The 15872-nt window shown below is 44.5% G+C and overlaps 1 protein-coding gene across 5 annotated transcripts in view; it reads right to left on the minus strand.

Annotated features, from left to right (window-relative positions):
* The window catches only part of col14a1b (collagen, type XIV, alpha 1b), a 193205-nt gene that overhangs the window by 42681 nt on the left and 134652 nt on the right, over window positions 1-15872 (minus strand). For all 5 annotated transcript variants that reach the window (XM_080442843.1, XM_080442846.1, XM_080442844.1 and 2 more), the window contains 10 exons: window positions 13783-13857; window positions 10778-10917; window positions 9751-9874; window positions 7489-7632; window positions 6664-6828; window positions 6094-6132; window positions 5676-5814; window positions 5281-5423; window positions 4948-5057; window positions 2741-2899 (listed from right to left, as the gene is read on the minus strand). In XM_080442843.1, coding sequence (XP_080298969.1) covers window positions 2741-2899; window positions 4948-5057; window positions 5281-5423; window positions 5676-5814; window positions 6094-6132; window positions 6664-6828; window positions 7489-7632; window positions 9751-9874; window positions 10778-10917; window positions 13783-13857 — 1238 coding nt within the window. The remainder of the gene's footprint in view (window positions 1-2740; window positions 2900-4947; window positions 5058-5280; window positions 5424-5675; window positions 5815-6093; window positions 6133-6663; window positions 6829-7488; window positions 7633-9750; window positions 9875-10777; window positions 10918-13782; window positions 13858-15872) is intronic.

A 15872-nucleotide genomic window follows, 5' to 3' on the forward strand; every position in this document is an offset into this window, starting at 1 on the left:
CGCACACACACGCACGCACACACATAACGCACACACACAAACAGCAGATTCAGAACCACATATCAATAAAGAGTCGCATAAAGGAAACGTCATACTCATGAAATGTATTAAAATATGGTTCTTTAAAACATTTTCTCCATTTGTCCAACTTTTTTTGCATGAGAGCACATTCGGATGTCTGTCTTTTCCTTGTCACATTCGATGTCATGTCTTTTCCTTGTCAGAGGTAGACTTCCACTGATCAAACCAATCAGACAAAGAGAGAGAGTGCCTGTTGTTCTGCTATTTGTGGATGAAACTGGTTCGGGGGTGGTTGATATTTTTGGAAATGCGGTCAGCTGATGCAATCTTCACAGGGTTTAAGATAATATGTCAGCCCAGTTCTGATGCTAGAACAGCAGCAAACCAGACCACCTACGTCTAAGACCAAAATAAACTGATATCCCATTTTTGAGTAAGTAATCTAGGTGGTCAGAATGAACATGAAACACTTTTCCCTTCCTTCGCAAACTTCTGTTGACGTGTCCTTGATAGCTCCAATAGAGTTGCTCAGAGGCCGTAAAAGTAAAAACAGTAAAAGACTGGGGTTGTAGTTAATGTGTGTGGAGTGGCAGAGATTCATAACGTTTTGATGTCGTCTGGTTTGCCCTAGTCCTCTAAGCCAATGGCTCTCACATTTGTTCACGTAGGTATTTGGCAGTGGACCCCCATCTGAAAATATGTTGAGCCAGGGATCCCCATACATGATTTGTCTAGTTACAATGTTTGAAAATATCAAATGAAAATACATTTTTCAAGACAAAAAAAATGCTGATGTAAATTAGGTTTAAAGTGGTTGAACTGATTTTGATGCTATATTAACACATTTTGCTGGGGACCCCCTGGCACGCCCTCATGGACCCCTGGGGTTCCCTGGACCCCACTTTGAGAACCACTGCTTTAAGTCTGTCCCACAATGCAATGGGCCCACGGCAGTAACTAGAGGTAATGTTAACTCACTAACTTCTAAAAACAAGCTCTCGGTCCTGACTGAATGTTAATGAGTTTTATACAAAATATGAAAAGTTAATACAGAACTGCATTCGGTAAGAAACAATCTGTATCAGAGCCAGGTGCACTGCATGAAAAGGGGGATAAACGTGGATCTGTGGGCAGTGCATTTCCCCAGTCAACATAAATGTTGTCAGAGTAATAATTCCAGATGAAAGTTGTCTTTGACCTTGGCAGCCTTCACCCCTGAACAGTAAATCAACGTTTGTTAAATCATTGTGTCATAATGACCAGCTTGCAGCAGCTGTGAGATAGAAAAGGTTTTTAGCACAATAAGCCATTCAAAGTCAACATGCTCTGCTCTCTCCCTCCTATCTCTGGAGCAAGGGAGATAACAGTTTCCCACGCCTTACTCCTCACCTCACACGGCTGCACACTGCAATTAACTGCCTATAACAGAGAAAGTCTGTATAGAGCAATATCAGACACTTATATTTTTAAGAAATACAAGATAGTTATATTTTTTCTGACAGTTAGTGCATACAATAACTAAAGCTTTGGCTTGGTACCAACAGTCTTGTCCTTTCAAATCAACAGTGCAGCCACCTCTTTGATTCAAGCTGACATGCATGCAATGCAGTCCAATGTATTTTATTTCACTGGCAACACACAACATTGAAGCATAACGTTACTGTATGCGTACAGATCTGTGAGACAGACCTGTGTGAGGGATGCGGAGCAAAATAAATTTAGTGGAGGTCTTTATGAAGTTCCGCCATTGTGAAAAAGAATCCCACCATTCCAATATCCCAAGAATAAGATTGCGGATACAAGTGGCCGAAATGACTTTTCTCAGACGGGTGGCTGGCCTCTCCCTTAGAGATAGGGTGAGAAGTTCAGTCATACGCGAGAGACTCTGAGTAGAACCGCTACTCCTTCACTTGGAAAGGAGCCAGCTTAGGTGGTTCAGGCATCTAATAAGGATGTCTCCCTAGCTCCACGTCCCACTGGGAGGAGACCCCCTGGCAGACCACGGACAAGATGGGGGGATTATATCTCCACACTGGCCTTGTAACGCCTCGGGATCCCCCGGGAGGAAGTGGCTAATGTTGCCCGGAAAAGGGAAGTCTGGAGGGAAGTTCGCTCGCCCGCCTGTTCCCTTGCCTCATGAGCCTAAAGGCCTCGCTGCCGGTGTGCCTGGCTTGTTTTCAAGTGATGTAAAAAGTAATGCATTTGTTGAGTGCTCATGTCACCCTAGCTGCCATCATAGCAAAGATTTAATTGCATACTGTACATGCCACGTTGTACCAGGCTGGTACTGTAATTACATGAATTGAACAACGGACAAAGATTGCTTCAGAATGAACTACTACTACTGTCGTGCAAAAACATTGTTACAAAAGAAACAAGTTCATGACTGATGCACACCTAAGTGTTAAGTCAAGTGTTAATAACAAAATCTACAGTAACTGAGCAGTCATGAATTTGAAACAAAATATATTTATATAATACCACATTACAGTATTTTCCATATACAGTACAACTGTACAAACATTACAAGACATCTCCTGAATCAATGTGCCACCTATAAATTGTTTAAATATTCCTCACAATGAGGTAAGGAGATTAAACGACGCGTTGTGAGCTTGTCGATCTGCTATTTTCGGTGCGCGACACAGTGTGCAACCAAGTATAACTCAGGTTCTACAGTGTTGTTGTTTGTGTCCAGTAGTGTGTAGATCCCACTCACCGGAGCTGAGTTGTCCTTCAGGCCTCTGGAGCGGACCATCCTCCCCAGCACCTCCAGGCCGTCGGTGGTGATGTTACCCGCGGCGTTGATGTTCTTCTCCGCCACCAGCTTACAGTCAATCACCACCTTGGCACTGGTCTTACTGATGGCTATGTGCAGCTGTACAGTGAGGGAAGGGACAGAGATGTCACTCCAATGTCTCAACTCTTATGTTTTAGCATTTGACTGTGGAGTGGTTGTATTTAAAATATATATATAGAAAAAGGTTAAAAGGTTAAAAACTTTTTGAAAAGTTGTGGGAAATTATTATTATTTATTTTTTTAATTGAAAATGTTTTGCCTATAATGACTTGCCAAACATAGGGATGCCAGGGTTGATGTGGTTAAAAAAATAAAATAAAAAATCCTTCCCCCCCTGGCACTCTGTGCTGTTCTGTACTGTACAGGGAATAGTGAAACGCCACTATTTTTAAAGTATTTTTTCCCTGGAGCTTTCTTATCCCTCTCTTAACGACTTTGTGGTGCTGGATGTGTGCTCCTATGCGGAATGGTCAATAAAGTTTTTTTTAATAAATTTGTTCTAAGTGGCTGAGATTATAACAACAGTACAAACTTGCCCGTTACATTCTAGTGTAAATGCAAGACACGTAGGCAGATGTAGACAGAAAGACACACACACACACACACACACACACACAAACACACAAATGAGCACATAAAAACACACACATAAAGAATAAATATATACACACACACAAAATGTATATAAAACGCAGATAAAGATAGCTACGCATATAGACACACACACACGCACACACGGACACACGGACACACGCACACACGCACCCACGCACCCACGCACACGCGCACACGCACACACGCACCAAAGCACCCACGCACACACGCAGACAGTGTGCAGACAGTTCAAAGAGAAGCAGCCAATAAACCAAGTTAGGCAGCTCTGTAATTTCTGACATGTTTCTCTGCAGGGTCACACAGCAACACAGCTGAGTCGTGTGCTGTGAGGAGAGATGACAGCTGAGAGGGAAAAAAACTGTAGTTTTCTCTCTAAAGCCAAATAGGAGGTGTGGGGGAGATTCTCTGGTGACCCCTGCAGCTTTCATGCCCTCTGCATAAGCACATTTTGTGCGTGACCTTATACTTCAGAGGAGAGAAATGAAATTGGCTGTCTACCTCTTACGACTAGCAAAGCAACCAAAACATTTGATTATAAAAAAAATTCAAAGCTGTCTTTTTGAGAATAATTTTTAAAAGGCGGTCACTGGAAAAGAACAAATTATAGAAATATTGTCACTGGATAAATTGGGTCCTGACTTGATGTTCAAGGCAAAAGGCTATCCCCAATTAAAAACCAAAATCGTAGAGATACAAGGTAACTAACTGGTAGTTGAGGAAAATAATAGGCTATCATAGAATTTTAATAAACAAGGGTGACATGCAGAATAATGTTTTTTTTAGGGCTTCTATTCCTTGATAGTAAAAATTATTCTGCACTGACATTTGTGCTGTAAATGTCAGAGATTCTGTTGAAATTTCATCCACCTGCCCAGATGGGTGGAACTGAGCCCGACCTTGAACAAAATGAAAAGATTGGGATATTTTGAAAAACAAAACACTGGCTACAATGAAATTCATCCAATTATCATTCCCCTAGCTTGGCGGTGACACACATTCATTTGAACTTGAGCTTCTGCAGTCTGTAAAAGGTAATTTTGTCATCCAATGACTCAGGTCGTCTACTGTGGGTTGTCACTCACAAATTACATCCATTTGTCCTTCATGCTGCCAGTTTAAGTAAGCCTCACTGTTTTCAAACAACGGATGTGACTGCTTGCACATACATGCACACGCACACGCACACGCACACACACACACACACACACACAAACACAGAAGAAAGCCAAAAGGTCATGATAGGTTTAAGCTTTCCTGACAGTAAGCAGACAGCAGACGGTAAAGATCACTCGACAGAGTAGTTTGAATACGTCTGGAAGGCAGCACAGAAAACATCCTGGAATATTACACTGACACAACACAGACTGAATGTCTCTATTCTAGCGGTCACAGTGGCCACTGCATTCAGCAATGTTAGAATCTGGGGGCTTTGGAATATTATGAATAGAAAGAAAGAATACGTGCGTGAGTGAATGAGTGAGTGAGTCAGGTGAGCTGAGAGCAAGTCTGACCTTGTGGAAGCTGCCATAAAACAGTTTCTTGATCTCTTCACCTTCGAAGGTGACCGTCTGGAACTCTCCTCGGTAGTCGTTGTTGAAGAACGTCAGCGTTTTACCCCCATCTGGAGCGGGAGCAAGAGTTAGTCATTCATCATGGCCGACACACACACACACACACACACACACACACACACACACACACACACACACACACACACACACACACACACACACACACACACACACACACACACACGCACACGCACACGCACACGCACACACGCACACACGCACACACATATACACACACACACACGTGTGGCCTAGGTCCCCAGCCCAACTTACTATCCAGGATAACTCCCACCAGCGGTTCGTTGTTCTTGTTGAGGATCTCCCAGAGGGCAAAGGGCTCCTCTGGAGTGTTGGGCAGGAGTCTGAACAGCAGAGTGATGGTGTAGTCTGATGGGAGGCCCTCAGGATGGATGAACCTGGTACCACAGAGACCAGAAACACTTGTATTTGGGCAGAGTCACTGTGCTGGAACTTGTGTGTGTGTGTGTGTGTGTGTGTGTGTGTGTGTGTGTGTGTGTGTGTGTGTGTGTGTGTGTGTGTGTGTGTGTGTGTGTGTGTGTGTGTGTGTGTGTGTGCTTGTGTGCGTGCGTTTGTGTGCATGCGTTTTGTGTGTGTACATGCGCGTGTGCGCGCGTGCATGTGTGTGTGCGTGCGTGTGTGTACTGTACTTGGTAGGCTGAGCCAACAGAGCGTCGCTGTGCAGGTGGAAAGAGGAGAAAGTGTTGAAAGTTCCCGGCACCATGGAAACACCGGGGTAGTTGCCATAGCGATTGTCCACCAATCCAAAGAGCTCCATCATACGGAAACCTGGGCGACAAACATTATAGTTAACTTAGTTTCTAAGCTTTAACCACGGTGATCTAAAAGTTCACAGCGATTACGCCCGCGGGCAGGTGAGCCGAAAACATAATAGATCACAGCTCTGCCTTGTGCTCCGTCCAAAACTTCTCCAGTAAGACAAGTTATATAAGAAAATCAGTTGCAGTGAAATGCCAAAAAACTGAAAGCTACAATTTGTTTGACCTTTTAAATGAATGGCAGGTTGTCAAGTTTAGTGAAGGAACATAATAATGTGTGGTCACTTACCAGGTGTTGTGCTGCCACTCATGGGCACAGAGGGACAAGCTGTGGGAAGAAACGGTCTGTAATGAGTCACACGCTGAAAAAAACATTCCTTCTGAGAATGTGCCGTTACATGCCTTCTCCAGAGATTTATTACATTCCCCTATGTTTCCTTATAGGACAGGGGTCTTCAACAGGGGGTCGGGGACCCCTAGGGGGTCCTCAGAGACAACGCCTCGCACTGTGAGCTTGTGTTGTATTGTGCATCTTTCCCTCTCTCTCTAGCCTCTCTCTAGCCTCTGAGCAGATATACTTTAGCAAACCAACCACTGTTAACTAACTAACTAACGCTAGGAACCCACCAGCAGGTGCGCAAGCATAAGCTCACAGACGGTGAGTTTCTTCAGCTCCATGTCAATGAATGCAGCCGTTCTCACGTGTGCACACAAAAAAAAAATCTCATTGAAATGCATTGACCAGACCAGGTTTGCTAAGAACAGTCGCGAGCAAACCTGCGCGCACAATAAAGCGCATGAGCAACGTTTTCTTGATGGGCTCCCACTTCCCAGCATAACAAAGTCTCTGGACACTCACTGGCTGTGGCTGCCTCGCAGACGAACGTCACCAGCTTCTCCTCGATCTTCTTGAAGGCGTCGAGGTCATCCACGAAGAAGACGTGCCTGTCACTGGGCTTACTGGCGATGCTCACCAGCTCACCATAGTCTGCATCGGCAAAGCCAATGGCAAACACTATGTAGCCTGCAGACAGAGAGAGAGAGAGAGAGAGAGAGAGAGAGAGAGAGAGAGAGAGAGAGAGAGAGAGAGAGAGAGAGAGAGAGAGAGAGAGAGAGAGAGAGAAAGTATGATTCTGAGCACCATGGATTTTAGCTTGTGTTACTTATTATTACATCGTACTTGTGTCTCCGCATTTCTGAGTTACTGTACGTAATCATTATAATCACAGGAATATGATAAGGTCAATATGGCTCTGACTCTTAAAACTCGATGCGAATAGATAAGAGTGTACGTGAATGTAAAATCAAACATCCAATTTAAATCCAATGTGTGCCATTATACCTGTGGTAATATTAAAGGAGCAATAGACATGTTATTTTCCTGTCAACTTCATCAGGCAGCAAAGGCAGCAATCATATCAATCTAAGAATATATTTAGGGTAAATGGTGGCAAACGTTTTATCTACAGTATAGTATCCTTTAATGGCTGTAGTCCAAAGGCTCAGTAAGAGCAGCGCACATAACCGTAGATGTCCTTATGAAGCCTGATTTATACTTAAAAATAATAAATAGATTATAGATCTGCCATTTCCACCATGTACAACAAAGCATAAATTGGGCATGACACCGGCGCTACTGTATGTCCTTTAGAAATAACCCTGCGTCCCATAATAAGGCTCTGACCGCTCATCTGCAGCTCCTTGGAGACCTTGTTGACATCATCCTGGGAGCGACCGTCTGTGAGGACCACCAGCACCTTGGGGATTCCCCTTCTGGACCCGCCCTCCACCGTGAAGATGTTCTCCTTCACGTGCTGGATGGCCCGACCTGATTGGACAGAAGCATCCGTCAGTCAGCATCAGACTCCACCATAGCCCTTCACCTTGATATGACGACCACACCGTGGTCATTTGTTTTCATGTTTTTTTTTGTTACTTTGTTATGTTTTGTTTTTCCTTGACCACAATGTTAAAAAACCTGTACGTTAGATAGCATGTTATTTAGATAGATGCTAGGGTTCATTGTTTACCTGGTATCCTATAGTTTCATTGTACAGATTATGTTTTGATAGTATATTGCTTAGACTGATGCTAGGTTCATGGTTGTGTTTATCTTGCTTATTGTAAGTCGCTCTGGATAAGCGTCTGCAAAATGCCTAAATTGTAAATAGCAAGGATATAATAGTCAAAACACAACATGTATTACCAACCAAACTATTGAATTACTTTTATTAAGTATTATCCAATGTACTTATCCAATTGCTTGCCTTGGTTCGGTGTTGAGTCATTAAGCGCTCTGAACCCTAACCCTAACCCTGAGTTGTATCCCACTATTGTATGCCAGGTTGCTCAAGCAGGATATAGGGTGTTGTAAATCACCCATACTTAGTTGACCGGAGTCCCTCAGGGCTCCATACTAGGTCCATTAGTATTTCCCTCTACATCAAATCTCTTTAGCAAAAATAGACAATCTACAAGCTCACCACGAGCCGCGTTGTTGCGATGCAATGTGCATGAGCTTGTAGATCAGCTGTTGTCGGCAAATGTTCGTAGCAGAATAGGGAAGCTAGGGGGTTCGAGTTAAGCTGAACTGATGAAAGAAAAAAGACATTTCTTGGTTTAGATAATGAAAATGGAATACATCTCTGGTATTGCCGTCTTTATATAGGGACGAGCATTAGCACCACCACAGTGCACTTAATTGAGATTTCCTGGCCAGCCAGTAACTGTATTACTGCTGTGTGTCCCCACAGGAGAGCCTAGCTGGCTGCTTTGTAAACACTGATTAATGACTCTGTCGCTCGCTGCATGCCCTGAAGGCCTTCTCTGATTACCAGACACACGCACATGTGTGTGCACTGTGCACATAGATACACACGCATAACCATGAGAGCATGCACAAACACACACAGCGGTGGGTATGCGCAAATGTAAACACACACACACACACACACACACACACACACACACACACACACACACACACACACACACACACACACACACACACACACACACACACACACACACACACACACACACACACACACACACACACACACACACACACACACCAAATCAAAGGTGGGTCTGCGGAAAACAAATGCTGTTTAACACAAATGCACAGTCAAGTAGACGCACACACACACGCGCGCACACACACACAAACAGTGACACAATGCAAATTACAATTCCACTCCTTAACTTCAGGCTGGCACCAACACTAAATTGAATCTGTCTTTCCGTGTGAGTTAGTGTGTGTGTGTGTGTGTGTGTGTGTGTGTGTGTGTGTGTGTGTGTGTGTGTGTGTGTGTGTGTGTGTGTGTGTGTGTGCGTATGTGATTTGCTTGCACTGATTTCTATACTGCACCTCACCTATGAGGTTCTGTGTCAACAAACAGGGCCTTTTACTCTGTGTTTATGGAAAAATTACACATAACAAATATGTTCATTACCATTTTCATACACCGTACATAATCACTGGGAAGTGGGAAGCTAGGAACCTCCTGTTTACTGTACTGCATAGAAATCGGTTGACACTCACATGCAGGGGTGGTCAAAGTACTCAACCCCAGTACTTGAGTCAAAGTATAGATACTCCTGGTCAATTATTACTATTACTAAGTGGAAGTTGTTCTGTCAAATTTGTGCTTGTGTTAAAGTACAGCTGTACTTGCTTTTAACCACCTCAACCATTTTCAATCTATCTTCATATAATTGGTCCTCAGTAATGCTCATCATAATATGCTAAAAAATGTAGTCTACTTGGTCTGTGACTCAGGGCTCTGGACAGTTCAGAAACCCACCTTCCAGTGACATCATCGGTAGGCAGGTTTGGACATAAAATTATATAAATTATAGCACTCTGTGGTGGGTGGGTCGGTCGGTCGGTCGGTCACTCACTCACTCCGATGACCATGGGAAAGCGACAGTGTGTGCCACTTGCCTGTCTTGGTGTTTCCTCCCTTGTAGGAGATGCTGTTGATGGCATCCAGCAGCCTCTCCTTGTTGTTGTAGGAGTTCAGCTTAAACTCTGTCCTGGCGTCATCGCTGAACTGGGCTATGGCCACCTGTGGGGGGGGGGGGGGGGTACAGAGGAACATCATAAAATCACAGGACACATAACAAACAGCTAAGCACAACTCATGTCAACACTATTCTTCAGTTGCAAAAGTATCCTTTGGTGCCAATACTTTGTAGTATGTAGGACAAAGACAACAGATTTTCAAGTAAATCGTGCCAATGCTAGCTGGTCAGATCTCACACCACATTCTCCCCAGTCAGTCCTAACCTAAAGCTTGATTTATACGCTGCAGCAAAGTATAATGGGGGCAGCGGCGGACTGGCCATTTGGCGTACCGGGCAAATGCCCGGTGGGCCGCTGGGCCAGTGGGCCGCTGGGACCCCCCCAAAAAAAAATATATATATACTGTATATATTATTATTACGGTCATTTCCGGGTCGCGCGGCCCGATTATTAGTTACGTTAATGTTTGGGTTGGGATGCTTTCCAGCAGGGGCCTCAGTGCGGCTGCAGAGTTCATGTGCAGGGCTGGGCTGAAACAGCGAAACGCTCCCCCCCCCCCCCGTTGACAAAACGGCCCGGGGGGTGGTGGGCCGGTTCGGACCAAAATGCCAGGGCTGAATTTCGGTCCCAGTCCGGCCCTGAATGGGGGTTTAACTTTCCCCCTGGCCTGCTCTAATGTTTGATTACTGTACCCTTGAAAGGCAAAAATAGCTCCTACCATTAGATTCCATCTTAGCACTCGTCTCTCCCACTGCATGTCAGTGTGTCTGGTATTCTGACAAAAAAAATGTGATAAACCCGCCCCATATTTGCATACTGGGCCCTGATTGGTCCTTCACTACTTCGGAGGGAGTGACATTTTTCTTCGGCAGATTTGTCTTGTTTCCAGGCTAGTTTTGATACTGCATGAAAAGTTATATATTTTCTTATTTTTGCAGTCTGCTACCTGTGTGCCGTCGGGTCCTATCTTGTCCAGAGACCCTGTGGTGCTGTACAGGAAACGGATGATCTTCAGGAAGCTTTCATCACCGATACTCCACGAACCATCTACCAGGAACACAAGGTCTGCCTTGGCAGCCTTACACACTGAGAGAGGGGGGGTGGGGGGGAGGAGATTTGGGGAGTGGAGAGAAGGAGAGGAGAGAAGAGGAAGAGAGTGTAAGGGGGGGACGTGTGTGTGCGCATGAGAGAGACAGAGAGATAGAGAGAGAGATAAAGAGAGAGAGAAGGGGGAAGGTCAATATGTGATGTCTGAGTGTAAGAAAGAATACAAATTAACAGTCTATCGTTTTTCATGGATAGGCGTTTTTTATGCAAAATTTCCCCATTATCATTACTTTTGTTACATCCCTTATCTGTAAGCCAGTGGTTCGGGAGAAAGTAACACATTAGCCAGTGCCAATCCCGTGGCAACAGATTCAATTCATCTCTGTTTGGGTAAAAATTGTCGTCACTCAGTAGAATCAGTAGAAGCGTACGCTGCGTACCCTTCTTTATAATTCCTTTTAAAATGATGGGGGCATAATTTACAAAAAAGCATATCATGATAATTGGAAGAACACTTTAAATTAGGAATTGGAAACAAAGTATTTATTAAAATGCTTACTAAGGTAATAAAACCAAGTGTAAAGTCCGGTCAAATACCCATTGACTTTAATGGAATGTAAATTCTTCTGCAATAAGCAGGAGGGGAACCTTCTAGGCCACTAATGAGAACTGCAGCGTTTTCATTACTTCCTCATTGGCTTCATTTCCAGCGGCGGATACTTGCCGCCCGGCCGATACAATTGACTGATTAAGCTCAACTCTGAAACAGTTAAACCGTTGCTACATTGAAAACCCAGAATCACACCATCTGTTCGGTGCCAGAGTAAACAATCATGTCAATTACAAACTTTTCTCTTCTCATTTAATCTAATTTAACCGCCACTTCGGTGCCCAATCGATCGGCAGAACGCTCCTCTGTGGTTTGACTACTTTGTTTACTTCACATATCCACTTATACTTTAATAAGCCTTGTAAGCCCAGGGAACAAAATTACTTGTTTTCTTTCTCCAGCAACACAAACTCTGGCCATGATTAGGTGACTGTGAAGAGGTGGACCAGTTTAGCACATTCTTGTGTATCATACTCTGTATATGTGAGATTTTGTGAGAACATTGGATGAGAACTATAACATGAGATTGAGAACAAGCTCTCGTCATCAGGAGCTTTGTCTCTGCATTTCAAAAGAGACTGTATATACAGTATACATTACATACGGTATACTATTACATACTGTTTACTAATACTATATGGAATTGGGACACAGCATAATGTATTCATTAATACAAAATAAGAATATTTCAATAAGATAAATGTAAATCTCAAATGAGAATCATAGATTGAGCCAACAATGGAGTATAAAAAACCAATCTTTCTGATTTCATGTATTTTTTCTTATCTCTTGTGAAGATTTTCGGCTAATTTTTTTTTACTCAATATGAATTTTGCATATTGTTCCTCCAAAACAGAAAACAAAAAACAAAAACAGGATACTGTATAATTCATATTAAAATCAGGAACCCAAACATCCATGGTCCCCGTTTCCAGTCTTTTAGGGGACGTGTCATGTGGTTGGACATGCAGAGTTTGATTCCAAAACAAGCTAAGCACCATAAAAAAAGAGGGGAAAGAAGAAGAAAAAGAAGGAAAAAAAGGAACGAAGAAACCTGGCATCTGATCTAAAGACTGCAAAGCTTTATAATTTAGCTGCAGGGAATGGCACACTTCAGGGTTTTTTGTTGTCTCACCCAAAATGGATCTGTACGTATATAACACTGAGGGAATGAAATTCCACACAGGCCGATCGTCACCCTCTGAGGGAAGACGTGATGTGAGGAATGATAATTACAGGTTTGACGGAACGAGATGAAGGTCCCCAACCAGGACGCAGGAGACGACAATTAACACTTTTACAAGTTATCTCTTGCATTACGACTCCCCCTGTCTGTCTGTCTGTGTGTGTCTGTGTGTGTGTGCGTGTGTGTGTGTCTGTGTGTGTGTGTGTGTGTGTGTGTGTGTGTGTGTGTGTGTGTGTGTGTGTGTGTGTGTGTGTGTGTGTGTGTGTGTGTGTGTGTGTGTGTGTGTGTTCGCGCTGGAAGTTTATTTGTGGATGTCTCACTCTTTTTGTTGTGTGTGATGCGTGTTTGTGGTTTTTTTCTTTATGCACGTGCCTTTCCTGCACATGCCTTTACTTTGTGCTCTGTGCAGACTGTGCTGTAGGAGTGTGTTTGTGTGCACATTCTGGATGACAGTTATTGTTGTTGTTTTCCTGCGTGCATGTGCTTTGAACAGTACTCTCTCTGTGTGTGTGTGTGTGTGTGTGGGGGTGTGTGTGTGTGTGTGTGTGTGTGTGTCTGTGCGTGCGTGCGTGCGTGCGTGTTTGTGCATGCATGCTTGCCACCTCACTATGCAGGCAGGGGGAGATGAACAGTTTAGATTATATACTGTACTCCTCACATGATGACAGCTAAATGTCTTCAGATGCTCAGCATAATGATACGCTATAACCGTCGACAGTATTATGGAAAAATAAACCTTTACCCACACTCCTCCCCTACACACTAACTAACTACGTATATGAATCACACTTTATGGCATGAGTTAATGTGTGCTTGTGACTGCTGCCATACAGCGATATAAAGCTGAATCATACAGTTTATAAAAATCAACTGGCTCACGGTTAACCACGTCAACGCTATAGCGTCCGTAGGGCATCCCTGGGGTGACCATTCGGTGAACTCACAACGGGTTGCAACGCCAACCTGTGTGAGCTCGTACACTAGCTATTTGAAAACAGACCCTAAACCATTTGTATACTACAACAGTGTACAAATGTAACCAAATCTCTATCATGGTTTTAACAGTGTAGCCTAAGCCGTTTATGACACGTGTGGTGGGTTGTCTTACCTTCCAAGGCAGAGGGGATGGTGGGAGGAGGGACGGTACTGGGGGGTTTGGTTGGTGCTGGTGTTGGAACTGGTACTGCAGAGAGAGAGAGTGAGAGAGAGAGAGAGAGAGAGAGAGAGAGGAGAGAGAGAGAGAGAGAGAGAGAGAGAGAGAGAGAGAGAGAGAGAGAGAGAGAGAGAGAGAGAGAGAGAGATGACACACACACACACACACACACGACACAGATAAGATATAAGGCACACACAGATTTGGATGTACATACATATAGACACTGTCTGACTCCCCAAAAGGTATACTGTGACTTTGTGACCAAACGTCAACATGTGACGTGGACGGGGGGCAAAAAAGGCCCATGTTGACTTTTCAGGACTTCCACATTTCATTCTCAGCGTTTTTGACGATCCAACCAAAAAACGGTTAGAACGTCGGAGGCGCGCCATCTCAAGCGGACTTGAGCCACGGGAGGCACTGACGAGCGAGCTAAAGTGAGCCAGTCGCCGTGCTGGCCGTTGCGAAGTCCGCTTTGAGACGACTCAGCGCCGTCCGAGTTATGTCACGATAGGCACAGAATCGTAAATCTTATATTCCCCGAATGTCATATTTTGACTGCCCCCCCCTTCACGTCAAAATTGTCCCAAAAAGTCTAAATATTACTTTTTTTTGTGAGACAGCGTTGAAAAGGCACACACACACACACACACACACACACACACACACACACACACACACACACACACACACACACACACACACACACACACACACACACACACACACACACACACACACACACACACACACACACACACACACACACACACACACACACACACACACACTATATGAAGCAACTACACACCACAGTCCCAGTGATCTAACTTACACTGCATATACAGTATAATGAATGGATAAAATGACTACACACACACACACACACACACACACACTACAGCTTCACTGCAGCACGTAAAGTCTATCATTATAAACCCCTGTATAATTTTCTAGCTTGATTACTGCACACAGCCTGAAGCCTGAGTTATACTTAGATGCACGGGGGTGTCGCGCACCGGAAATAGCCAATCTACAAGCTCACAACGCGTTGCAGTGCGTACGCGTCGTAAGCATGTAGATCTGCTATTTTCAGTGTGCGTCGACACCTGCATGCAAATCAGTGTAAATCACCCTTAAATCTACCCCAGGGTGCCTCTGAGCCCCAAATCCTAAACCCCCAGCCATCTGTTAAAAAGGCGACTGGTAAACCCCATCACGCGCTGCGTTTATCCACCTCTCCTTACGCAGTAAATCAATCTACCTGAGGTCGGGAATTACTTTCGACGGCAGGTAGAGGAGACTCTCGTTGTGTAGTTGGCCGCCCGCAGCCGAGGGGGGGGGGTAGTAATTTGGAGCGAGCCTTCGGCTTTTCATTTGCATCAAAACAAAGCTATAAATCATTGTCAATGGGGCCGCTCTCTGTGGAGCTGAATCCAGGCTCAATACAAACAAATAAACTGAGAGGAGAGGAGAGGAGAGGAGAGGAGAGGAGAGGAGAGGAGAGGAGAGGAGAGGAGAGGAGAGGAGAGGAGAGGAGAGGAGAGGAGAGGAAATGACGTGGAATTCGCACCCTTCGCCGCCCGTTTGGCATTTGCATCTATTTGTATATTTGCATTGATTTTGTATGTATGTAATCGTGCCGTGGCAAGAGTTTGTTTGAGTCCGATATGAACGCACCTTGAGGGAGAGGAGAGGAAAGGAGAGAGTGATGGAGAGGAGAGGATGAGAGAGTGATGGAGATGAGAGGAGAAGAGTGTTCACAACATGCTCTCTGCTGTGCGTCTTTCTCGTTCTTGTCTGTCTGTCAATCCTCTGCCTCTTTTCTGTTCATCTCCTTTTTTCTCCCCCCCCCCCCCCCCCCCCCCGTCTCTATCTTGCGCCCTCAGTCGATTCTTGCCCTCATACTTCCTCACCCAATGCCCCTTCCTCTCTTACTCTGTTTCTCGCCATCATCCCTCCACTGTCCCTTAATCCCCAGTTCTCTCTCTCTCTCTCTCACACACACACACACACACACACACACACACACACACACACAC

Source organism: Gymnoscopelus braueri, assembly GCF_963280865.1.
Source record: "Gymnoscopelus braueri genome assembly, chromosome: 11".
Lineage (NCBI taxonomy): Eukaryota > Metazoa > Chordata > Actinopteri > Myctophiformes > Myctophidae > Gymnoscopelus > Gymnoscopelus braueri.